Below are 27,088 nucleotides of genomic sequence, written 5' to 3' on the forward strand. Positions count from 1 at the left end.
AACACCTGTCTCTAACAGCTAAGAAACTAGAAGCAGGAGGCAATTATAACCATACGAGTCTAAGGTTTACAGATTACTTGAGTGTGTACTTAGTAAAGAGATAACATAAGCTTATATTATGGATCAGTCACTTGACACAGTTTCTCCAGTAAATTTGCAACAATGCAGGATGGGTGCACTATTCCCTATGAACCAGAATCTTGCGCAACTTGTGCAGAGCGTCACTTTAAAACCGACAATTGCCGGGGGCTGTGCACTCGCTACCACAGCAAAGACTATTTTTCATGGGACAGTCCCAGCTGCATGTACTGCAGGTTTTTTTGGTGACAAACCAGCTTTGAATAAATGTGAATGGATAACGATGAACGCAAGCCATGTTCCTTCATTGCGGTGCAAGCACTCCTTGGGGAAGCTGCTAAAATGGTGCAGGAGACAGTGGACTAAGGCACGAGTGAATGCGGGCAACCTCATGTTTGCACCTTTCATTAACTAGCAATGACTGGTTCCAGAAGCACTGTAGCTGTCCTGCCATGTTTGAATGTTGCTAAGCATCTTTTGTAGTAGCATTTCATGGCAGAATTACGCCATGGAAACAACCAGAAGCATCTTGAAGCATTCTGGTCAATAAATGCAAAAGAAAGGTGTACTACATGGCGAGCAATAATAGTCCAATAAAATGCAAACTGGTTTGAACCATCTTTGTTGGCATCTGGGGCTAATTGAACAACAAGGGCAATATATGGCAGAAATGTTTCACTGTAGTGCAGGCAGGCAGAATTACAGTATACTACTATTGAACAAAACCTCATGGAACCATGATAATGTCTTCCATTTAACAGAAGTTCTGTTTACTGAGAGATGAACAGGGGTGTGGAATTCAAGTAGAAAATCAATCATACCTGAGTAAGTTGTTCAAGTTAAGCAGAAGTTAGGTTTTGGAGATATCCGTTTTAGTATACTAAGAGTTGACTGTGCACATTTTGACAGTTTATTTAAGTGGCACTTGGGTGGTCACGACAAGGCACAGGCAAGCAGTATCACAGTAAAAAGCAAAAATGGTGCGGTTGGACCACCACTGTAAGTAGTAAGCTAAAGAACGAAACAATAAAGAAAACCGTCGACACTCACTAGACACAACCACTACTTCACCACCGCGAATAGGCGTTGACGCTTGTGGGACTGGATGGGCTTTTTCAGGTTCCAGTGACTCTGGCGATGTTGGGCGGTCCAAAGATTTAGGTGGTGTAACTTCTATGGCCTCTGATCTATTTCAAGGGGATAAATATACATTGTGAGCAGCTATCCCATTGATGGGCTTTTAGTGCATTGCATATGCTAGTTGAGGTAGAGGAAAAGTTCTACAGAGATATGTACAGAGGCCGAGACAACCAGGACGCTATCGAAAAAGCAGTTAGCCCAGAGAAATCTGACATCCCACCAGTAACCACAGTTGAAGTAAATAAAGCCCTAGAGGAAATGCAAAGAAGCAAAGCCGCTGGGGAAGATGAGCTAACATCAGACCTGTTGAAAAGTGGTGAAAAAATTGTGTTAGAAAAACTGGCCACCCTGTATACTAAATGTCTCTTGATGGGGAGAGTACCAGAAAGGGAGGATACAAAAAAAAAAAAAAAATGTGACCATAAACTTAATCCATAAAAGAAGGGGACGTCAAGAACTTAAAAAATTACAGGCGGATCAGCTTACTGTCTATTGTCTACAAGTTATTCACAAAAATATTAGCAAATAAAATTAAGATGAAATTGAAAACTACGCATTATACCAGAAAAATAATCACACATTTGAAATGAGCACATATATACATAAACTCAGAAAGTTTAATCAAAATTGATGAAGAAATGGTCATTTTTTTCTAGTGCCACTTCCTCCCCCCTTGGGACACTAAAGCCAAATAACAATTTACATCAGAGTGAAAGCTCAATATATGACATCTAAAGCGACAATATTATCAACAACAGTGCCCTACTCCCCGAGAAATTAAGATAAATACACAAGAATACAAGTGCCGTAGTAGCACATTCTCAAAATGATTCCGATGACGTCAGACGAACAGCCTATAATTAATCACTAGTAATTGATCTAGTTGCACTAAATGAAGAACCTTCCGTGGATCAAGAGACGCAATAAAATGCTGCTAGTTCGTTTCTGTTTGATTCATAGAAAAAAGAACCGCCGGATGTTACTATGAGGAATTGCATGAGTGGTTCAAAAAATTAATTTTCGCGTGGTTGAACTGGACAGGTCATGCCATACAGCAGGGCCCAGTTGAACCAAAACAAGTCTGCCATCTGGGAGCCAATGGCAAGAAATTTATCAATGCCGTTGTTGCTGCTGTGGCTCTCGCTGCTTTAGTTCTTCTGATACTAGTGTCGGCGGCTGCACAGTAAAGCCTGGCAACATTGTACATGGCAACAGTGACGCGAGATGCTCCACTTTTTGAGGCAGGTAATTTGAAGTGTGCTAACTCGATACGGACCACTAAAACGTGACTTTATTTCATAATAAACCCTTTTTTGGCACAAAAGTAACACTACGAGGTTTCTGGACCACTATTTCAACAATAAACATGGACTTTAAAGTTGCCTTTAGTGTCCCTTTAAGAAGGTCATGGACAAATTCATGCTTAGTGAATAAAACATACCATGCAAAATACAAACATTGCTATAAACAGCTCAGCTAAATCTTGCGGTTGTGCATGGCAAGCAGCATTTACGAACAGACAGCAAAGCTACCATTCTCTTAGGTGCCCTCTTTTCATAGAAAGGCCTGAGCTCCCTCTATTCAGAGCTGCCAGCGGCTGCTGTCTGAGGTCCAACACAGAAGATGCTATTGACTAATAGCCAAAGTACACCAAGACAGACATTTGCATCAGATATGCTTCTCGCCTTGGTAGGTAACCATGTGTCAATGCCGCACTCCGCAGTCTGTTAGCATTACATAGTAGCTCCATTAGCAACCCTAAGAACCACAATGGGAGAATGCAATGCACTTTATCACATGGGCTGTCATAACTTCTTTCCCCCAAGTCATTCCTCCCTGTGAAGCTTCGAGTGCTGCCGTTATAGCGCCTAAAGGGGCCCTGCAACACTTTTTCAAGTAATCATCCAATGGCTTTATGAAAAAAGCTTATTGCCCCATGAATCGAATGCTGCAAAATTTCTGGAATCCATCAAGTACAAGCAAGTAATCATCCAATGGCTTTATGAAAAAAGCTTATTGCCACATGAATCGAATGCTGCAAAACTTTCTGGAATCCATTAAGTACAAGCATAGTTACAAAACTGTGGTGCACACTTCAAGTGCTTTCTCCATCCTTTCGTACCTGTGAGCCCGTTGAAATCAATGCAAGGAGGGGGTGACAAAAAGCCAACATGATGTGTGCTGATGATGACCTTAAACACTTTCTTTTATTTTTTTTTCCCCTTTTAATGCAGGTTACATTCAATGTGATCACAAGCATGCACGGGGGCCTGTGGTGGCATTTTGCGGTGGCCACAGTAAATATAGAGCTCATGATGCTGAAATCAGCCAATGACAATGAAATTGGGTATATGGTACAGCAATTTGGGTATATGACATCCTTTACTGAGAAGAGGGAGCGATTTTTAGCTGACTGTGAGAATTAACTGTATTTTCCAGGCTGCATGCTGCCCTACAATTTTTGGCTCACATGTTCTTAGGAGACTTGATTACTGATCAGCAACATTCTTTATAGGCTCGTGCAAACAGAGAATTTCAGGTTTGAAGAAAACAGTATATGTCACATATTAAAAAGAAAAATTACATATTTGTCACAACCTAATTAACCTGCACAATATTTAAGAAAAATGAAACAAGGCCTAGGCAAAAGCTATTGTTTTTGGTTCAAAGGAAGTAAAAACAACTTTGATAGCAGCAGAATTTGACTTTTGGTAATGGGCAAGAAATAGTCTATTAAATATGTTTTATTTTAAAATTTACAAAACTTATAGCATGTAAGCTGGTATAATAAGCTTTTAAACTTAAAAAATGATGGATCGATGACAGGGTAAAGTGTTCATTCATTTAACCTTAAATGTGGCTTTGCGACAATGTGGACGTCCCCAAAAAAGGTGTTTTCACTGCTTAGCACCCTTCCATCGCAGTGAAACCACCTTTACAATAAATTGCATGCAAACACTGCTATTAATACACCTATTTGTTAATTTCGAATAGTACTTCAAAATTTTTAATAAATTACATTGGAATCGAAGCAAACTCCCATACTGTAACATTATTTGACCATTCGAAACATGCGAATATTCGCCCAAGCCGAGTTTTTTTTACCATGCTGAAGAAGCGTTGCGGAGCGGAGATTTCATAAAAGTATGGGACTACTGCCTGTAACTTTGGTCACTCGTGACAGATTTGAGACATTTTCCATGCAGTGGATACGTGAGGCAATAAACTCTGACAAAGAGGCAATTTGATGATTATATCAAAAAGTGGTTCATAATTTGTCATTTATAAGTGAATTTTGATTTCAAGCAACGTTAGAAGCATTAAATTCAAAGCTTGCTCCTCTTTCCAGTGCTCAGACGATTTCCGGTGTGACTCCATGAATTTTTCTGCATTACACCAGTTCAAACCGAATCAAGTTACTCACTCATCTGAAGGCGATGGCTTTTCTGCATTAACTTGGGTAGGTTCATCTTGAGGCTTAGGAGGAGTCGTAGGCTGTGCCACTTGTGCTATTTCCTTTTCTACTTTTTCCAATACTGTATCCTTGTCAGGAGTTGCTTGGGGTGGAGGGCTTGGTGCAGTTCTGCCTTCCTTGTTTGCAGGTGGCGGAGGCAGTTCATCTTTGGCAACTTCTTCAGGTTTCACCTCAGCTACTAATAAAAAGCAATTAAATCAAACAATTGGCTTAACTGGGCCATCACCGTAAATGCTTTTAAAAGCAGCAACAAAAACACACTGATGAATTTTCACCGATAGCAATTAATGATCTATAAACAATGAGCTCATATAAAGCATTAACCCATAACAAATCATCTAAACACCTTGCTTGGGATGCCCAGCTCATGCCTGTTCGGATACATAGCAAAAAAGGAAAGGGGCCCACAAGACATGCCCCTTTCCACATCCTAGAAAAAAATTCTGTCAGAGAATTTACATCCAAAACTACAACCTGTTATCAAACCCAACTAAAACTGACTTAATAAAAGCACTTTAACATTCTTCTGAAAAATTTGACCATTAGCATACCCTATTTTATGGGATAATTTTCAGACCATTGTTTTCAAAGCTTTTATAAAGCATGCTAATATTCACTTTGTATCTTTTGCTCGTGAGTCTTAATGTACCTCTCACTAAGCTTAGTAGTAAACATGCCTTTGAGATTATGACAAATGGAAGTCAGAAATGAGGACGAAATTTTGATGGGCTATTTGATTTGGTATGCTAGGGCTGTAGCACAAGGAAGACATGGACACTAGAACAAGAAAAATGGATGAAAGTGCTGAACTAACCACTACTTTTTTTATCACCAATGAACAGACATCTTTATACAAACTAATAATGAACAATCAGAGCCGAAAAGACGTGATGGTATCTCTCAATTATCATGGTTAACCACAAGTCGTAGTCAGATCCAGTCTTAGAGAAATCCAGCAGAAAAGAAGCTCTCTGTTCAATAGCGCATGCGAAAGAGTGTCAGCACCTTTCAAAATGAATATTTATTCCGCTTCTAAGATTTCACACATCACTCTATCACGGCCATTACTCTCAATGGTTGTTTCACCAAAATGAGACAAGCAGCCACAGCCCCTACAGTGGAAAGCTATATGCTCTGAAAGAGTGCTTTCTAAGTTGTACTTTTGCTCTCACATTTGCACATAGGCAACTGCCCATTCATCTCGTGTACACTTTTTGGGAAGACATTGGGATAGCATATACAGTAAAACCTTATTATCACATACCTCTTTTAAATGCATTGGCGGTTAATGTGTAGCTGTGACAAATCCACAACTGAGTCTCTAAACCTACTGGCTAATGTGTACCACAATCACTCTGTCATACAAAGGATAACCGATTTCACAATGTGGCGCAAAATGTCTTCTGCCTTTTTTGCAAGCCCAGAAAACGGTCGATAGATGATTCTGGTGATGCTGTTACAGATAAGCATTGGAAAAAAAAAGCCTGATGATGGTCACTCACATCCACCGGTTTGACTCATCACCTACAAACGTATATGGCAACAAAACATGCAGACATAGAAAGACATAAGATAAGTAAGAAGGCTGATTTGATTGATATGTGGGGTTTAAAGTCCCAAAACCACCATATGATTATGTGAGATGCCGTAGTAGAGGCTCCGAAAATTTTGACCACCTGGGGTTCATTAACGTGCACCCAAATCTGAGCACACGGGCCTACAACATTTCCACCTCCATCAGCAATGCAATCGTCGCAGCTGAGATTCTATACCGCGACCTGCGGGTTAACAGCCGAGCACCTTAGCCACTAGACTACCGTGGCGGGGCTAAGTAAGAGGGCTGGTCCTCAGCCACTACTACTACTACTATATAATGTTGCGGGAAAAAGGCGTCGGAGAAATATGCTTACTATCGATTTAACAAGCAGGCCTACAAGATAGAACCCAGTCTGCACGAGCTCGCTCTAAACTTAGTCCACTTTCCGATAATGTTCATTTGTGGCACCCCTTAGCATCACCCCTGGCGGCGAAGGCACCGTTTCGGTGCTTGGTTGGTCTGAGTAATATCGCTTTAGCCGAGTGACGTGAAAAATGTCACAACACGATCGAGCGCTGGTGGCATTAAGAGGTTCGATTTCATATGTCACGCCGGTGACTTGGCGCACCACACGGTACGGACCCAAGTACGGCGAAGTCAGCTTTTCGCACAGGCCAACTCGCAGTGACGGTGTCCAGGGAAGGATTGTGTGACCTTGACTGAAGTGGACATCACGATGGCACGCATTGTAGACCAGTCGTTGTCGTTCTTGCGAATCGCTCAGGCGCAGGCGAGCAATCTCACGTGCCTCTAGAGCTCTAGAGATCACATCGCGGGCATATTTTGACGTGTGGCTAACAGCAAGAAGGAGCGTGACAAAAGGCAACATAGGTTCTCGTCCGTACAGGAAGAAAAATGGTGAAAAACCTGCAGTATCATGCCGGGACGTATTATAGGCAAATGTTGCAAATGCGAGGGTGGAGTCCCAGTCACGATGGTCGGAAGAAACGTACATAGCGAGCATGTCCGGAAGAAACGTACATAGCGAGATGGTTCTGTTTAGCTGCTCCGTGAGCCTGTTGGTTTTAGTATGATATGCCGTTGTGAAATTGTGCTTTGTAGCGCAAGAGTGTAATATGTCTTGGATAACTTTCTTGTTGGATAACTCTCTTTGTGGTTTGCTTATTTTATGTAAACCTGAAACTGATGTAATTTTGATGCATTTTTTTTATTTCCTAATTTCTTGAATTTTTGAAAATCGACGTCAAATTGTTTTTTCATGTTTTGTGCTGCGGATTTTTGTAATGGCAAGTAAAAAGGGGTAGGAGCCTCGTCAAGCTGCTAACATAGCAGCTTTTTGCTCTTATCCTTGCGTTTTCTTTTTCGCAACTCTGTGAAGAAAATGCTCAATAAAACTGAAACTGAAACTTGTGATGAAAAGTTACGACCCCGATTGGTAAGCAGTTGCCGAGGAGCACCGTGGTGTAGTATGACGTCTTCCAGGAGAAAGTCAGCGACGTTGGTCGCACAACTGGTAGGAAGGGCCTGCGTGATGGCATACCGAGTGGTGTAATCTGTAGCGACTGCTATCCACTTGTTTCCACTGGCCGATAAAGGGAACGGTCCTAGTAAGTCGACACTTATCCTATAAAATGGTTCGGATGGGATCTGAATGGGCTGTAGACGTCCCGCTGGAAGGGTTGCTGGTTTTTTGCGGTGTTGACAGGATTTGCATGAGGCGACGTAGCGGCAGACGGATCGGTAAATACCAGGCCAAAAGAAGCGACGTCGAACGCGGTCTTGAAACTCCCAGATGACCAGCTGTCGGAATATCCTGCAACTGTGCGAGGACAGTCCGACGCATATGTTGTGGTATGACCAACAGCAGCTCAGGTCCGTCAGGATACATGCTGTAGCGATATAATACGCCATCTTGGAGCAGGAACATACGGAGAGACGGAGGAGTTGTGGGACCACCGAGCCGAAGGATTATATCTCTGAGGTGAGGATCACGACGTTGCTGATCTCCGATGTTGCTAAACGCGAAAAGTGCCAAAATGCAAGTAGACTCATCGCTTTCAGAAAGTTCTGCTGGGTCTACTGGATGACGCGACAAGCAATCAGCATCCTCATGGTGGCGACCTGATTTATAGACAACCGTGTAGGAATATTCCTGTAGCCGTAGAGCCCACCGGCCGAGACGTCCGTCTGGATCTTTTAAGGACGACAACCAGCATAAGGCGTGGTGATCAGTGACAACCGTGAACGGGCATCCACACAAATACGGCCGAAATTTAGCCACTGCCCAGACGAGTGCGAGGCATTCGCGTTCTGTGATGGAGTAATTTCGCTCTGCTGGCGATAAAAGATGGCTAGTGTATGCAATAACGCGCTTGCAGCCATGCTGTCGTGCCAAAACGGCTCCGATTCTGTGGCCGCTGGCGTCGGTACGCACTTCCATTGGAGCGCATATATCAAAGTGACCGAGAATCGGTGGCGTCGTAAGTCTAGTCGTCAGTTCAACGAATGCTCTGGCTTGTTCAGGTCCCCACATAAAAGTCACATTTTTTTAGTAGTTCCGTGAGCGGGCGTGCGACGTCAGCGAAATTCCGCACAAATTTACCAAAGTAAGAACAAAGGCTCACAAAGCTTCGGACGTCGTTTGAAGAGGTTGGCACAGGGAAATCCTTGACGGCGCAGACTTTCTCAGGATCGGGACGAACACCAGAAGAATCGAAAAGGTGTCCAAGGACAGTAAGCTGCCGGCGGCCGAAGTGAGATTACGACGAGTTTAGTTGGAGCCCTGCTTTGCGGAAAACCTAAAGAATTGTTGAGAGATGCTCGAGGTGAGTTTCGAAAGTTGGCGAAAAAACAATGACGTCGTCAAAGTAGCATAAGCAGATTGACCACTTGAAACCATGAAGAAGAGCGTCCATTGTTCGTTTGAATGTAGCCGGGGCATTGCATAAACCGAACGGCATTACTTTGAACTGATATAGCCCGCCAGGAGTTATAAATGCTGTCTTTTCACGGTCCAGATCATCAGCTGATGTCTGCCAGTACCTGGAACAAAGGTCGATGGAAGAGAAATAATTTGCTCCACTAAGGCAGTCAAGAGCCTCATCCATCCGTGGCAGAAGATAAACGTCTTTTTTTTGTAACTTTGTTAAAATTTCTGTAGTCGACACAGAAGCGCCAGCTGTTATCCTTCTTTCTCACAAGCATAACGGGCGAAGCCCAAGGACTTGAAGAAGGTTCAATGATGTCTCGGGCAAGCATCTTGTCGACTTCTTGCTGGATCACATGGCGCTCAGTGGAGGAAACCCGATAGGGTCGCCGGTAAACTGGATTTGCATCGCCGGTGTTGATCCGATGCTTTACGAAGGTCGTTTGACTTAGGGGTCGGTCGCAGAGAACAAAGACGTCTTGATACGACGCAAGAAGGCCACGAAGCGCAGACACATGCTCGGCCGGGAGATCAGAGGCAATCATTTTAGCTATGCAGTCTAGTGTACAGCCCGACTGAATACTGGCAGATGACGGTGTATCCTCTGTTAAGGCGGATATGTGGTAGTCGCTGGCCGGGGCAAGGGTTGCAAGCGATATTCCTCGTGGCAGCCCTTCAGAGCAAAGTCCAAAGTTCACAATAGGGAGACATGCCACATTGTCCTTCATTGTGATGATGGTGTTGGGGAACGCAATATTGAGCGAACACAAGACTGTAGGATTAGGTGAAATGACATAATCGCCGTCAGCCACAGGTGGATCAGAAGAGACGCCAATATACATCACAGCTCGACAAGATAGACGAACAAAGTCGGTGGAGCATAGCTTTGGTGGCGCAGGATCAGGAGGGTCAACGGCGTGTGGTAGGACGAGCTGAACAACACCAGCAGAACAGTCAATTAGGGCGGAATATTCCGACAGAAAATCGTGTCCCATAATGATGTCATGTGGGCAGTGGTCCAGTACGTAAAACAGAATGGTACGACGTCCAGCAACAGTGACACGGGCGGCACACATCCCGGTGACCACTGGTGTTGCACCATCGGCTACTCGGACAACAGTGATCGGAGAAGGAGTGAGCACTTTCTTGAGTCGAGCACAAAGGCTGGAATTCATGACCGATATGCGAGCGCCGATGTCAATGAGTGCTGCCACAGAAGTACCGTCAACATTTACTTTAATCAAGTTGCTGTGTTCGGATATCGTGTGCAGAGTAATTTCGGGTCGCGTCGTCAAAGCAGTTTTCAGCAGATCGGGTCATCAGTTTTCTGAGGACTGGCAGTAGGAGGGTGAGGGGGAGCGACGTCGGTTAGTTGAGCGGGACATGTGCTCAGAGGGTGACGGGGAGCGGTTCGGTTGGGCGGTCCTGGATGGCGAAGCATCGTCTTGTTCAGCGTAGATCGGCATCCGAGAACCAGCAGGTGGGTGTCGGATGTTGGCATAATGCGACCATGGCTGCCAATCCCAGGAAGTGCAACGATGACGTGAAATATGGCCAACTCGTCCACAGTGGAAGCAGATCGACCTGTCATCGGAAGTTCGCCATTTTGCCGAGTTCCGGTAATGTGGGCGGTTGTTCGGTTCGCAGGACATATTAGGTGTACTGGGCAGTCGGTAGTCAGGTCGTTAACGGGGCATAGCATCTGAAGTCTGGCGTTGGCCAGTTCCTGGCACATGACACTCTTGATCAAAGAAATCGTGGCGTGAGAGTCGTTGGGAGCCCGGACTTGGTCGGACAGGGGAGATGCAGCCTCGATTTCGTGGCGCACGATGTGCACGATATTGTCGGAAGCAGCAGGAGCTGAAGAGACAGGCGTCTTCACAAGTAGACGTGGCAGCCGTGTTAAGAAGACGCGAAAATTAGGGAGTAATACGACTTTTCGCTTCTTTAAAGCGTCAGCATTAGTTATTGACGTCGTCCACTGTCAAAGAGTTGCGAAACACAAGGAGAGTGAAGGCATCATCCGCGGTTCTTTTGAAGATGTGCGTGACCTTTTCGGATTCCGGCATTTTGTCGTCAACTGTGCGGCAGGGTGAGCACATCCTGAATGTATGTCACGTATGACTCGGCCCAGGACTGCAGTCGGCACGCGAGTTTTTTCTGCACCGAACGACGGCGTCCAATGGGCTTGCCAAAGAGGTCGATTAGTTTGCGTTTGCAAATATCCCAACTCATGATTTCTTCCTCATGGCTGGAAAACCAAACTTTGGCCGAGCTCTCAAGGTAAAATAGAATATTGGCAAACATGAGCGTCGGGTCCCAGTTGTATAGTGCACTCACACGTTCGTATAGCTGAAATTATTTTTCGACATCCTTATCGTCGTAGCCGGAAAAGGTGCCTGGGTCATGTGGAGTCGTCAGAACGACGGTGCGGTTCGTGAGGGCTGGATGCGACGCTGTTCAATGCTGCGCGGTTTCACGAGGCACGCTTGGGGAAGGTATCGACGAATCCTTGTTTTCGTCGTGATCAGCCATCGTAGAAGCAGCCAAGGAACGCCCGCTTCGTAGAATCGTCGTCGATGTTGATTCTGGGAGGACCCGCACTCTCCACCAAAATGTTACCGGGAGAAGGCGCCGGAGAAATATGCTTACTATCGATTTAACAAGCAGGCCTACAAGATAAAACCCAGTCTGCACGAGCTCGCCCTAAACATCGTCCTCTTTCCTATAATGTTCTTTGTGGCACCCCAATATATATATATATATATATATATATATATATATATATATATATATGGAAAATAGAGTACGATGCACGTTGATTTCGCACGGTATATTCTGACTGACGTTTCGGCTGGTGGACCAGCCTTTGTCAAAGGGCTGCCATTTCATAATAAGATCACGTGCTATGTGACACCAAGCCAGCAAGAAGAGTTTCACACTCGACGCCATGCAACAGGTGGCACTGACTGATGCTCCACATTTAGGACACATTGGTATACCCGATAAAGTGTACGGGGGGATAGCTGCCTTGGTAGCTCAGTTGGTAGAGCATCGGACGCATTATTCGAAGGTCACAGGCTCGGTCTTTGCCTACAGCAAGTTATATATTGTCCACTTTTCTTTCTTCACATTTACATTACAATTACTTCTAATAACAGCTCCTACACTTTCCCTGGCATAATTGTCTATTAGTTTTCATCAATATTGCACCCTATTGAAATGTGAGATAGCCCTATTGCCATAATCATTGCCTGGTGTTTGTTTTTCGCGTCGGGCTTCGCCCCACGGCTTTTGTTTTTGTTGGGCAGCTTTCCTTTACATGCGCGCTTGTTACTCGGTTATTTTCCAGCCTTTGGTTGGTGGTTGAACATTCAAGATAAGCTTTAGAAACCACACAAAGAGAATGCTACGACAGTGAAAAATGCGATAGGAGTGATCTATGGGATGAAGTCACCGATGATTACCCATGTATGCTTCACCGACGCTTGAACACTATGCACAGTGCAACGATGAAGCATGCATGTCAGCTTAACTGACAACTGATAAAAACTACACCATTTCTCATGATAAAAGAACAGTGACGAGAGCGCAGATGATATTGAAACAGCATATGTAAACCAACATGAAGAATCTCTTAACATCGGTGCTTCGCAGTGCGTAAGAGTGATGCGGATGCTTAAGAGTTTGTCTTTTGATTGATTGATTGATATGTGGGGTTTAACGTCCTAAAGCCACCATATGATTATGAGAGACGCCGTAGTGGAGGGCTCCGGAAATTTCGACCACCTGGGGTTCTTTAACGTGCACCCAAATATGAGCACACGGGCCTACAACATTTCCGCCTCCATTGGAAATGCAGCCGCCGCAGCCGGGATTCGAACCCGCGACCTGCGGGTCAGCAGCCGAGTACCTTAGCCACTAGACCCCCGCGGCGGGGCAGTTTGTCTTTTAGCAGTCGATCTGGCCACATCAAGATAGATCGCGCTCTTCCTTAAATAAACGTGCACTGGCTCCGTAATATTTCATGTTTGTATTTTTTGGCGCTTATTAGAGCATAACGCAGTTGTGACTGTATACAGAGCATAGGTAGGTGATTCATGCAGTTGTGTTTATAATTTCTTCACAAATTTTTATTACTTTAACTAAAACATTTCAAAATAACAAATAATTTTTAGTAGTCCCTTGATATTCGTTATATCAAGATTTTACTGTATAATTCTTTTTCTCAAGTAGCAGAACTTGCTGTATTTACACAATTGTAAGTCAACTCGAATGATGGTCGCCCCTCTAAAATTGTGTGCCAGGGGAAAAATGACGAAAGAAACTGCTAGTGCATTCGAGAAGAAAAATTTATTTACGATGTTGGTGAAAAAAAAACAACAAAAAAACCTGAATTCAAGTATGCAAAAATGGCATCAGGGTAGTGCTTCGAAGCCACGTATAAAAGCTAGCCTTGCCGCAATATGCAGGGATCATTATTAAGTTTTCTATGAATCGCTGTTAAGGGTGTATGCTAAGCGTGAGAAAATACGACGTATATTACAGGCAGAGCTGGAACATAAACATACTGTTGTAACCACGCTAAAGCATGCCTGATTGCTCATTTCTTTCAGTTAAGGTTGTAAGTAGACTTTACAAACAAAACTAGTTTCTGTTTCGATAGTTACTTGACCCTACAACTTCGGATTTCAAATTTGAATAAAATGGGTTGACCTACAATCGTGTGACCAATTGAAAAACTTGACGCCATAACTGACCAATGGCTCGCTTTCCCAACTTGGTGTGTTTAACGTAGAGTATTTAAAGCTGATAAAGAGGTGGTTATTCGCTCAAGCTGATGTGTAGAGACAAAGTTGAGATTTTATCACATTAAAATAATGAGGCAGTACACCAACATAAAACTAAAGAATCATAGAAGCAACTTGCCTTTTGGTTCAGCTGGTTTGGCTTCTCTACTGGACTCTTCAATGGGTTCACTAAGATTGGAAATAGTCTCCCCTGTCGTGTCATTTTCTATGCTCAATGACTGCCGGTACTAAAAAAGGAGAAAAGGCATAGTGTCATGAGGTACTGAAAACAAAGGACCAACAGAAGCACACAAGCTATAACAAGCAAAAACATTATGATGTTGCAGATAACACTTCTCGGGCTGATGGGCCCTTATCTGCAGCACGCACAGTGGAAGCAGGGCGAGAACGCGCATTGCCCATGTGTGGGACGAGCGTCAGTGTCCAAAAAAGCCACATGGGGCAGAAAAGTTGCTAGCCGTTAAAAAGGGAGATGAGACGAGCCCGGGGGTTTTGGGTGGCAGGCCAGCCACCCAAAATGGGATGAGATGTCTGTTCCACTAGGCGTGATGGGTTTTTCCTCTGTGTATGCTACGGAGCAGAGGCCATACCGGTTTGGGGCGTCCGCTAAGGAGAGTTGATGGCTTGTATTCTATGTCGAGTTACGTGTCAGTTTGCTTTCCCGCTGTTATGTTTCACGTTGGCTTTCCTGCCGCCATGTTTCGCGCCGTATGTTCCATTGACCACCAGTCTGCTGCGGGGACTGTTCGTGCCGGGTTATTGGTCCTCCTGTATGCGTTAGAGTCACGTCGTGCAGGTCTGGAAGGCTGGTTGCGATTCTTTTGAGTCGTGAATTAGAGGCGGTTCTTGTTCCCAGCATTGCTGGCTTGTGTCCTGTTAATTTTGGCTCACTGACCCCCCTGAATGGAGGGGACACCTCCATACTACAGTCACAACATTAATTTGATCCTAGCTAATTTGGGCAACTAAAAAATGACAAATGGCATTGTGTCATGAGGTATTGAAGACAAAGCTCCAACAGAAGCATACATGATATAACAAGCAAAAACATTATGATGTTGCAGTAAACACTACAGTAACAATATTAATTTGATCCTAGCTAGTTTGGAGACTGATAATTCTGACTACTCCTTTGGTTGTGGAAGCTTATGCATTATTGAATACCTTTAAACTTGTAATTTCATATGTGTTTAGCAACACAATATTTATATTCATTAATAGTGGGTGGCTCTACACTTGATAAAATAGAAGGTACTAAAGGGGGTAAGTCAATGTTAATTGAACAGTGCCTTTGGCTAACATATTTTCCAATTCAATTTGTATTTTTCTAGATTGTTTTAAGTTTTCATTTTTTCCTTTCACAGTGGAATTGTGGAATAATCTGGATGTTTCTCTCCGAAAGTTGCCTACCAATAGTTTTTTGAATGAACTACCAAACCATGTGTTTTGTTAGTTTAGTGTGTATTCACTGTTATGGACCCACTCCTGCAATGTCTCGAACAGTGAGACAGCAGTATTTGTAAATAAAATAAAAAAATAAATAAAATATCATCATTCCTCCAAACCTGTTCTTGTGCGGGGTATTGGCAGGGATCGATGCTCTGCAATGTGTTCGCAACAATGTATATAAAAACACACTTTAATTGCATGAATGACAGCTAAATGCTCATGGCCTCTGGTTTCACTAGAGCAGTAAGTCATGAATTTACTTCATAATGATAATTTTATCCAAAAGAGAAGCTAGGGTGGCACCATCACTTGAAAAAAAGGACTGCATGAATAATTTTCGATTCCATTACAGGCACTCTCCATTTGACCAAAACTTTTACACAAGACATAGTACCATAACGCGCTTGAGATCTCCCTAGCTGATTTTTGAAGCGCATTGAGCCACCAACACACAGCGCAGCAACGAGGCCTATACAGGGGTGGAAACAGGCTTTAGTCTTTTGGGGCAGCTCAGAAAGCAGGAATAAAGTAGTTTTTGAGCGGTAAAAGGGGAGTTTTGAAGCAGCTTCAGAGCACCAAAATGTGCGTTTTGGAGCAGATTTTTTGGGTGACACATCGTTATTAATCAAAAATTCATTGTTTCTAGTAAACACAGTAAGTGCTTTTAGTTTTTACTACACATTCAATAATGTTGAAGCGACCAGACCACACACACACACTAACACAAGCACGCCCTAAACATTAGAACAAACGCTCAAAGTGAAGTAACTCAAAGAAAACAAGACATACGCAATGCTTTCAGTAGCTAGTAAACCTCAGACAAATGAAAAACAATGTAAAAATGTGAAAAACGCATCACACAGGAACAGCAATTGAGGCCTAGAGATGAGCGAAGAAAAGCTAGCTTCATTTTAAACCCAAGAAGACTATATAAATGCATTTTAAAAACTTTTCCTTCGATCAATAAAGCGCCACAGCCGACATGAAAACTGTGAGGAAAGTAGAAATGAGCAATGCGCGCTAGTCTTGCCATAGCTAGGCGATGGCATGAATAGTTTTTTTTATTGCGATAGCACTTATATGGTCATTCTCGGCGGGTTTTTGCCATTGCTGTTCTGTGTAAGGAAGCTCCAGTTTAACAACATCCCCTGCGCATGATATAAGTTCTATCTGTGGGTAAAAGTGCACGAGCAGGGATGTGTGCTGCTAAAGCGGAGATTAAACGAGCCGGCCCATTTCCGCTGCTCAGAGGGTGCATGTTATAAAACCCTGCCGTGCGTTCGACCGCCATCGAATGTTCCGAGAGGAAATGAGCTGCCCATCTTGAACGAGTATGAAGAAATGCGGGGGAGGCAAGGTCACTCGGGCAGCATCTGTGAACTTTGATTCTAAGAGTGCTGTCGCGATCGCTGGTGCACGAACTATTTTAGCAAGCTACGTGCTGCGCTCTCAATGCGAAGAGACGGAGCAAAAAGAACATTTTTCCCCCAGAAGCAGCCGTATTCTCTAATACCAGAGTATTGTAGAGCTACTCGACATCGGATCCAAAAAAGTTAGCTGCCAGCCTTACTTCGTAAACATTACCATTTGTTGCTACTGCATCCATTGTTCTGCCCTTACGATGAAGTTTTTTTTCCTCCAGTTTTTATGGTTTGACAATATCCATCGCAGAGCGTGTGCTGCACTTGGCAGTTACTTGCCAACGGTGCGGTGAGCTTTTTGCAACACCACAACTGTTGTTGTAAACTCAAACATCCTTATAAAAAAGTTGCATCTTACACCAAAATAAGTTTGTTATATCCAATAATATGTTATAAAGGTATATTTTTAGGAATATATCTATTTCGTGATATTTTTCATTTACTTCGTTACAACTGATATTTTGCTGTATCGAGGTTTGAGTGTAGTTCGACGAACAGCTTCACTGCAAGAAAAGAGTCATGTAATGAGGTCTGCACTGTGAGAGAGCACACATGCCTGCTTTCCCCTTCTTAACGGTGGTGCAACCACAGTCTAGCAACGGGGACAACCCAGCCTCTCAGATAGAGACACTGTTTGCTCTTTTTTGTGGATCCTTTCAACCTTGCAGCTAGCGCACCCTATTCCCTGCTTCCCTTGCTTGCAAAAAAGGGCACTCTTCCTCGGCGAGGGAAACAACGACCACTGGGGAGAAAGAAACTGGAGGTGAGGAAAACGAATGAGTAGACAGGGAGATGGGCTCTCTAAGCCCAACCGTATGCACGAAATTTTCGAGTGATAGTGTCGAGCGACAGTGACAAACTTGCTCCGTCGTGCTGTAGCGTCAGGTGCAACCACATGTCGGCTACAAAGTGTCATTGTCACTAGATTGATACCCCTGAATTGCGAAAAGAAGTTTAAAAGTAGGTCAATGACAACATGCTAAATTTATTACTGTCTTGTGCAGCATAAGGAAGCCCCAAAAGCGTTTCACTACATTGTTTTTTTCACCATGTTTGGTTTAACTGCGACAGGGTGCCCAGAAGCGTACACTACAATGGCCATGACGCACTTTGAATGACGATTTCACATAGCAGCAAGTGACCGTTATTGTCCCAAGATACCATGGAAACAAATCATCAATAACAAGATTTATGAGAAAATACAGTCGCCGTCTCACTCTCCGCGTGAGGAGCGCATGAAGAAAAAGTGGTCAATACCTTTTCTTTCCTTGAAGTAGGTGCTGATAACAAGCATCAAGAGCAAATTGCAACCAAAGTGAGGACCAGGGGTGCAGCCATGTTACCGGAAATCATCACGCTGGGTTGCAGACGACAAGCGATCTATTCTAGTTTTCCAGATTCGCATGACGCAACAAGCAGCGGCTACAAAACAGCCTGCACGACAGCAAATACTATCGCTCGTCACTGTCGCTAGAAAATCATGTTCACGCGGTTGGGCCTTTATACCAACTGTTGACCTCCAAGACCCCACGGACCAGCCATTGATGAAAGCCCTTCCCTTTGTTTGTGAACCTTTCCCTTTGTTCTCTACATAGAGCTGAGTATTCCACTATGCTACGATTACCTGTTATTGCTAACTTAGCAATAAAGAGTTTTGTTCTAGCCTGTTGCCTTATTCATTTGAACCCATCGTAGCTGCGATGTGACTCAAGCTACGAGAATAGGATGTTGATCATGCACGGTGCAACTGTGTGCGGCTGGAACCGTAGATAAACTTCCGCACCAGTTGTGTACAGAGTGGACCCCACTCAGCACACAAATGCCACCTTAACTAGATTTGCACATTTTGTACATTTGACACAAGATTCATGCATGGTGTTAATTTCTCACCATCAGTGGTGGGAATGCCTTCCAGCATTTTGGAGCAGTTATTGGAGCAGCCAAAATCTGTTTTTGAAACAGCTACCTCTATGTTTGGAGCATGCAAGTGCTTTTTATGATATACACAGAGGAAAAAAATTTAGCTTTAATTTAGTTCAATGTTCGCTCAGCTTACATAATCATTTATACAGAAGCAGCAAGTCCACAAAATAAGCACCAAATATAAACAGAAGCAGGATCATATACAGAAGCGGTGACATAAAAGAGTGAAGGATATTGCACCAACAATTGAACTACCTGCAGCATAAAAATCTAGCAGCGCACACTCACTCACAAAGGCGTGCGCACGGAGAGGCGAGGGGGGGGGGGGGGGGGCAAAGCCAGCCAGCCCCATATAGAGAGGGGAGTGCTGCGAAAAACCTTTGCCCCCTTCCCGCCCCCCCTTAAAAGGGAACCCTGAACATGCCTATGCCCCCCCCCCCCCCCGCACATCTCGTTAATACGTACAGCGCCAAAAACGCGGCTAACTACGCCTTTAAAGGCCAACTCCGGCGTTTTTTTTTTTTACCATGTCAAGGTAGTGGTGTCTCTATGTTCCTGAGACACTCTTGTCATGAGCCCAATAGCTGAAATGCTCAGGAAATTTGAAAATAATTTTTAATAAGCAAAAAAGTACAATACCAAAACCGAAACCAATTCGGGCGCCCTGTCTTCTTATGATGTACTATTTGGTAAGAACCGGACTCCTGCCGGCGCGGAGTATAAAAACTGTGAAAGTCAGACTAGCGAAGCGCCAGCCAAAGAGCACAGAGGAAGGAAGAAAGCTTTCCTGTGTTATACACGTGCCAAACACCACCGCCATCGCCTTTTGACTGCACAATAAACGCTGTAGCGGCCACAGTAGCCATGCCATCGGCTGCGTCACTTCTGTCGACAGGCCAAACATGACGTCGCACAAGAGTGTTGCCAATAATTCTGGCAAGCGAAGTGAACTTTTCGAGGCAATCTTTAAAATTCATTTGCAAACAATCAGTACATCTCTCAAAACTGTAATTTGGCATAAATGATGGAAATGTGCAAAGGAAAGTACCCAGAGAATTTTATTGAGATCCATTGACCTCGAAAAATCGCCGGAGTTGGCCTTTAACATAGTATGCATTAACCACCAAGTGCCAATTTGCATCTCTTCACGTGCGCCATCGCCACTAAAGAAGGAATAAATACAGTGCCACAGCAAATATTGCCTAAAGTGCCCACCACAAAGCTATTTTTTTCTGTTTGCCAAATTTAAGAAATGACTGGCCCTCTAGCACGTCCGTGTGATGGCACGCGGCGGTGACACCAAGGTGCATTTTGAAACTACTGCAGAGTTAAGGATACGCAGCCGACGCAACGACTGACATAGTGACGAAACGGACATAAGCGGCTATCTGCTACTTAGCGAAAACAGACACAGCTTTTTTTTGAGACGCGGTACAATCGCAGATATCCGACCGTCTGCTGGCTAGTTGCATGCCTACTTGGCACACTTCACGTACTTGGCATACAGATTGTTCCAAGCCGCTTGCACTCACTCCACTTCAGACCATGCACAGATGCGGCGAGAAAGCTATTACGTTAACGTGGTGATCTGAGCTTTTTGCAAGCAATGCTCTAGCAGTCCTGGCGACAGGTGCGTTTGGGTTGTTGCACTACTAAAGCGTGCCATCTCGGTGCCCGTGATCCACAACGTTAAACTTCTGCAATAGTGGGCTACTTTAGTTTGTGCAAAGCGGTGCACACGGTCCCGTACAACGATTTAGGCAGCAGCGATCAGCGCCCCTGCACACTCAAGTAGTTGCCAGCAATTAAAAGCGTGCAGCAGGCTTAAAGCGGGGCTACGCCACACATGTAGGGTTTTTATCAGCGCTGTCATACTGGTGCACTTTTCGGTGGCTGCCACATTGCCTTCGTCCTTTGGCCGTGATTACCAGAAAAGGCACTGCTGCAATTGCACCAAAGTGGGAATAATTGTTCGGCCGATTCCGCGCTCTAGCAGCTACACCGTTGGACATAAATGCAGTAGGGCAAGTGTAGAAGATGGTGACCATCATGTAATATCCGCTCATATGCGTCCTGTCGACATTACTTTCGGTTCCAAAACCACATTGTGGAGAGGCTATGGCGCAAATCACACACAAAAAAAGACCTTTTGGAGCAGTATAGCGCAGTAATTTCCTGGTGGAACAGGTTGGCGAAATTGCTGCAGGTTTCCCATCACTGCGCCATGCATGAAACAAAATACGACGTGACCAAACAAACTACACTGTAAAATGGATGCGGCTGTGTCTTCTGTGTATCCAGTGCATGGTTGCTATGCTCGGTCAATGATAAGACTAGACAAAATTTAACTTTGTGCGCGCAGCACTTTCATCCCTGCTTATATTATATCTGCACAGTAAAACAAAAAATTCCCCATAAACTTGATACATACATCAGGAATGTCATCCTCTTGCTCTTCGGTCACCTCCTCAACCACTTCAGCCTTGTACTCACTAATCAGATCCTTCAAGGGCTTCCTATCTACACAACTTGCTACGAAGGGATGCTGCATTAGATTAAGAATATTGAGAATTGCAAATTAGTCATAGCATTCAAGCATTTTTCTTCAATCCTGGGAATATTTATAGTAAAACAAACCTTCAGCAGCTCCTCTGAGGTTGGCCTTTGATTTGGGTCTTTGGTCAGGCAAAGGGTTAAAAAATCTCTGAACTCTTTTGACCTGCACAAAACGATTCATGGACTACATTAGACTGGTGTCAACATTTCACATAGAAGGTAAGGGCCACATTTGTTTATTTGGAAATTAATCTATGTGAATCCAGCAATTGCATGTTATCACCCGAGAATTGTAGCACAACTTCTTACAAAAGGCTGTTGCTGTAATGGCAGTATTCTCTATAACATGTGCCTCTAAGCCTTAGTACTAACAGTCTTTCGTTAGCTAGCAGTGCTACTGACAATATATTTGAGCAAGTCCCATTTCATCACATATCTTTTCAATAACTGATCATTTCCCAAACCATAGCCATAATTTGAACACATACACATTTTGAACCCTTTACTGCAACCGCGAGCCACTGAAAATTCACTAGTATTGTCGTGGCACTCTTTGGCTATCTCAGGATTTTGCACCAAAAACACACACACACACACACACACACAAAAATCCCCACATGAGGTGCAGTACAACAAAGAAAAGAAAATCCCACCTTAACCTTCTGTGTCTTTTTAAAATGATATTCTCTACATGCACATGAAACCTGATGAAGCAACATGTTCCTTCTATGCTGCTTCAGTTAACTTTACTAATTAAAGAAAATGCAATGCTCTATAAAAAGCACAAATTTTAATTTAGGGCATGCAACAGAAATGTAACCTCCAAAATGTTAGCTTTCCTTTAGTCATGCTATCCCATAGCATGACTAAAAGTGCCAAGAATACAGAAATAGCCACCAAGATAAAAAAAGCAGGAGGGTGTTCCCCTCCTTTGTACAAGTTGCTGATAAATGATAAATAACACACAATGGAAGACATCACACATTATTATCTGATAAACAATTCAGTGAATTTATTAAGGGTATACTAAGATGACATCAATTTACACTGGTTAATAATACTTTACACTAAAAAATGGTTCGTAAATGACAGTAGCAGTGGCCCAATATTATTTTTAAAAGCTTTGTGCATGACTATGATACTTGTTTTCTAAGCTCAATTTAACGTTTACTTAGAGATTAATGAACCCATACTATTCTACAGACTACAGTAAAAGCTCATTAATTCAAATTCCACGGGAACGCTGAGCAATTTCGAATTAAAGAAAATTCGAAATAATGAAAGTGAGCAAAAATGGGTGGATTTCGGGGGTGGGGCACGAAAAATATTTATTGGCCAAAAAAGTCAGTGATGACCATCTGCTTCTTCTTCTCTGAATGCCACAGCTGCGGCTCCCTCTTCCAGCGCGCGGACGCGGCGCAGGGAATCCTCTTCACCCTCTTCAAAGCTGAAGAAGAGACGCGCCACATTAAGTGCCTCCATCACCGCAGAAGCTGACGGGCGTACAGGCGCTTCGTCATTTTCGTCTTCCTCACCTTCTGGCTCTTCAGCATCAGGCTGCACACCGGCTACTTGAGCGATAATGTCCTCATCAGTCAGGGCACCACACACCGATGCACCGGTGTCAACTTCAACATAATCGGCAAAACGTACGCCCCGAAGAGTGTCGCGCAATGCCACTGGCATGAGCTCCTCAGCCCCATCCACGTCGACGTCACAACTATCCCGCGCACTTCCAGCTGCAAATCCACTGTGGCGGAAACAGTGCGATTGTGGCCGCGGTCACCTGTTCCCATGCGCGCACCAACATGTGCATGGCAGTGAGCAGCGTAATGCCGAAGTCCTTCCTGTCGCCCGCGCACAAAATCATTCGTGAACGAACAACGTGCTCGAAGAACATAGTGACGCTGCCGGGAGCGGCCTAGGACTGCTAGGACTACTCCGCCGACTCCTCAGCGTCCCGTGGGTCCCGCGTACAAGTGGCGCCAGGCGCTGAGATAACGGGAGGGCTACGAAAAAAAAAAAAAAAAAAATTGCTCCCTGGATTTTGGAGGCCATACTTTGCTCGAAGGCCACTGCCACTTGAAGCTCGAAAAAACTGGTCGTGCCACCTATCGTTCGACCGTAAAAGCTTCCACTAGTGTTTGACGATGATGACGCTCGGCGGCGCGCGCTTCGAATTATCCGTAGAGGCAGCAATTTCTGTTCGAATTAACGAATCGTTTTACACATGGTCTCCTATGCACTGCGGACCGGACTGCGGCGATCATTTCGAATTATCCAAAATTTCGAATTAATGAGGTGTGAATTAACGAGCTTTCACTGTACCATCAATCATCGGAGAAAGCAATGAAGAACCTACCATTTAGAAGGTTGAGCGAGGGTTGGTGGGTCAGACTTTTGGATCTTGAGCAAGACTCGCATAGGATTCATTTCATTATTTGGAGGTTCCATCTGTGCAAACTCAATCAGGGTAATGCCAAGACTCCAGATGTCAGCCTTGTAGTCATAGGGATTGTCCCGGTATGTCTCACAAAGGACCACTTCTGGTGCCATCCTGAATAAACAGAGTGTGAATGCATAAGAATTGGAAATTTTTTTTAAGTGATTTATCAAGAAAAAAGAAAAGTATAAAGATTATTTGCAGTAAACAGGAGGGCAGCAATAGCTGCTGTTTAATAAATCCCATAGCAGCTCAGTGGCTATGCAAATTCTCGAATAGAATTTACAAAATTTCAACAAATTACTGTTCATGTAGAGCAATGTCGATAAAATACTGAATAAATTTTATCATAGCTTAGTGATAGGCTGTTCAAGCCATACCTACGATGACCTTAGCCTGATGACTGATGAGATGAGTAGTACCAAAAGCAACACTAATTTACAGTCAACAACTGACTTTTTGGACAGCTGCCGACTCTGATGGCTTTGGGGTATTGTCACACATTCCACACTGAAACCCTCGCAGTAAAATTTTTTCAAAATATTCCTGCAATGCAGGTGAAATATGACACTAATTAAAGCCAGAAGCGTCAATGTTTTCTTGAAGGCTCCAACCAGTGCCTTTGAGTTTGAAACTGGTGGTGCTCTTGGACTTAAGTCAGCTTCACCACTATTTCAAAAATTTATGTGGTCAAGCATACACAATGTATTGCAGTGAAGCATATCCCTAATGGCAATAGACCCTTGTCCCAAGACATGATGCATATGCCCCACCTGCCACATCCTCTATCAGAGCATGAGAACATCCGACTCTAAAAAGGCCCTCAGAGCTAGTTTTGATGTGGCTGTCACAACTTCGGCTTTTTGAGAGCAGTTAAAAAATCATGCCTTTACTTTTTCAGTTTAATTTTTAAGACTATTCGGATATAATATTATTATCTGAGGATTTATGTCCCAAAACCACGATATGATTATTATAGACGCTGCAGTAAAGGGCTCTAAAAATTCTGATCACCTGGGGTTCTTGAAGGGTCCCTGAAACGTTTTTTTCACATTCCGTTTATGATTAGACCACTACTGGAGCAAATCATTGGCACCAGAGTACAATCGAAACACCCATTATTAAAGTAGCTAAGAGTACTTAAAAAGTACCCTCCACCTTCGCTGCGCCTTTCACCCTCAACTGCCCTCAACTCTTGCTTTGAGTGCTAGGGGCTAAGCACCGCCTTCACGGCGCCTGCGTCACGATGCGGCGTAAAACCGCATACGCGTGAGTCCCGCTGCCAATCTGATACCGGCAGTCTGTGCTGCGCATTCCACAGTCAATCAGATCAACTGGAAACGACATCAGTGGGTCAGAGCGTGTCGCTTGGTGTATGGGAGGTTGAAAACGCACTTAGCTGAATCGCAGCGATTCTCAGCTTTAAAGCGTTGTAATAAATTGCACAGTTTACGCAGACAGCTCAAATTGGTCTCTAAGTTACCTTTACGACTTGGCATACCGGCCCAACATGTTTGTAAAAAATTGTCAAAACCGTTTCAGGGTCCCTTCAAAGGGACACTAAAGTCAAGTAACAATTTACCTCAGAGTGAAAGCTAAATGCATGACAACATCTAGAACGACAATATTATCAATAGCAGTGCCCTAATTACCGAGAAATATAGGTAAATGCAAAAGAATACATGCGCCACAGTAGGATATTCTCAAAATATTGCCGATGACGTCAGATGAACCACCTACAATTAATCGCTAGTAATTGATATAGCTGGACTAAAAAATGAACCTTCCGGCATCAAGAGACGCAATAAAATGCTGCTTGTTCATTTCTGTTAGATTCATGAAAACAAGAACCACCAGACGTTACCACGGGGAATGTCGCGAGTGGTTAAAAAATTTAATTTTCGCGTGGTTAAACTGGACAGGTCGTGCCATCTAGCGGGGCCCAGTTGAACCAAAACACGTCCGCCATGTCAGAGCCAATAGCAGGATATCGATCAACGGCCATTGTTGTTGCTGTGGCTCTGCTGCTCTCGTTCTGCTGCTACTAGTATCGGCGGCCACGCAGTAACGCCGCTCAACGTTCTGCATGGCAAAAATGACGTTAGACAGTCCCCTTCTTAGGCGGGTAATTTGAACTGTGTACTAAACCAATGCGGACGACTAAAATGTGATTTTATTTCAAAATAAGCCCTTCCTTGGCACAAAAGTAACACTACGATGTTTCATACCAGCCAATCTGACAACAAAGAAATTCAGAAAATCCCTGAGCGGGCAAGGGAGGCGAGGAGGGGGTTAATTTTTTTTTAACTTGTAGCTGTTATGAATTTGCCTTTAGCGGCAAGAATAATCATGTTTTACCGCCACAAGTCCAATTGACGTGCTGAATTATTTCCGCCCCATTTTCGGCACCAGAAGAAAAACAACCACAATAACAAAAAAAAAAAACATCGCGAAAAACAAGAGGGGGGGGGGGGGGTCCCAAACGCAAGCGCAAACATAGGCGTTGCGATCTCACAATGGCTCGGAGTGTCCGAACACACGAGGGTAGGGTTTCCCACTAAGGTAAGAGTCTCAAAGGGGGAGCACAAATACTCACGAAATTTCGCCTCATCAAAAGAATTAACTAGCAAAAAAAAAAAAAAAAAAAAAACGATTTCCATCAGGACAACTCGTGCATGTCTTCACACGTGAACGGACGGGACGGCGCAGCGAGATGCCGCAAAAGTGAGGGTCAAAGCTTTGGCTTTGGTCGCTGCAAGATTCTTTGGACCGGAACGCCAAAACCCTTCCAGCCTTTTTTACGTCTTAACAGTCTTTAATCTACCGCTGCGTCAGCCATGTGCCTTCGGAGCTCGTTGATCGCTATCGCATCGCCGCGACCGCGATTTTATGGGCAGAGGTTGCGGCAAACAGTAGTTTTGTTTTCAATCCACGTGCCTTCAACACTAAGTCGTTTTATGCTATCTATGAACGCAGCTACCGAAATTTTCTCCACATTGTTTGCGGAAATCAGTATTGCTTTGACTGGTCGAGCATTGGCCGCACGCACACTTCCGGAGTTCTGTCAGTAACGTCGTTGCCATACATGATCGTGTCAAACGACCGCGGTTTCGCCCAAAGCGGTTGTGGAAACGACAACTACAGTGCGTGCGCTGGTCTCACGCGTACTTCCGAAGCTTTGCGCTCGCTGCTCTCAATCGGCCTTCGTCCAACGGTATCGGTATTGAAGTTCATATCATGCCGCAATGAGGAAAAGTGTTCGCCACATTCGAATTTCGGCCCAATGAACATATGAATTTGGCTTCGGA

General features: G+C 44.1%; 1 protein-coding gene across 3 annotated transcripts in view; it reads right to left on the reverse strand.

Annotated features, from left to right (window-relative positions):
- Slik (Sterile20-like kinase) overlaps positions 1-27,088 on the reverse strand; it is a 127,809-nt gene that overhangs the window by 89,318 nt on the left and 11,403 nt on the right. For 2 of the 3 annotated variants that reach the window (XM_037426853.2, XM_075876285.1), the window contains exons 5-10: positions 23,700-23,894; positions 21,419-21,500; positions 21,213-21,326; positions 14,107-14,215; positions 4,643-4,871; positions 1,129-1,265 (exon numbers count right to left, since the gene is read on the reverse strand). In XM_037426853.2, coding sequence (XP_037282750.2) covers positions 1,129-1,265; positions 4,643-4,871; positions 14,107-14,215; positions 21,213-21,326; positions 21,419-21,500; positions 23,700-23,894 — 866 coding nt within the window. The remainder of the gene's footprint in view (positions 1-1,128; positions 1,266-4,642; positions 4,872-14,106; positions 14,216-21,212; positions 21,327-21,418; positions 21,501-23,699; positions 23,895-27,088) is intronic. The other variant, XM_037426854.2, reaches the window with a different exon arrangement.

Source organism: Rhipicephalus microplus, chromosome X (assembly GCF_043290135.1).
Source record: "Rhipicephalus microplus isolate Deutch F79 chromosome X, USDA_Rmic, whole genome shotgun sequence".
Classification (NCBI taxonomy): domain Eukaryota; kingdom Metazoa; phylum Arthropoda; class Arachnida; order Ixodida; family Ixodidae; genus Rhipicephalus; species Rhipicephalus microplus.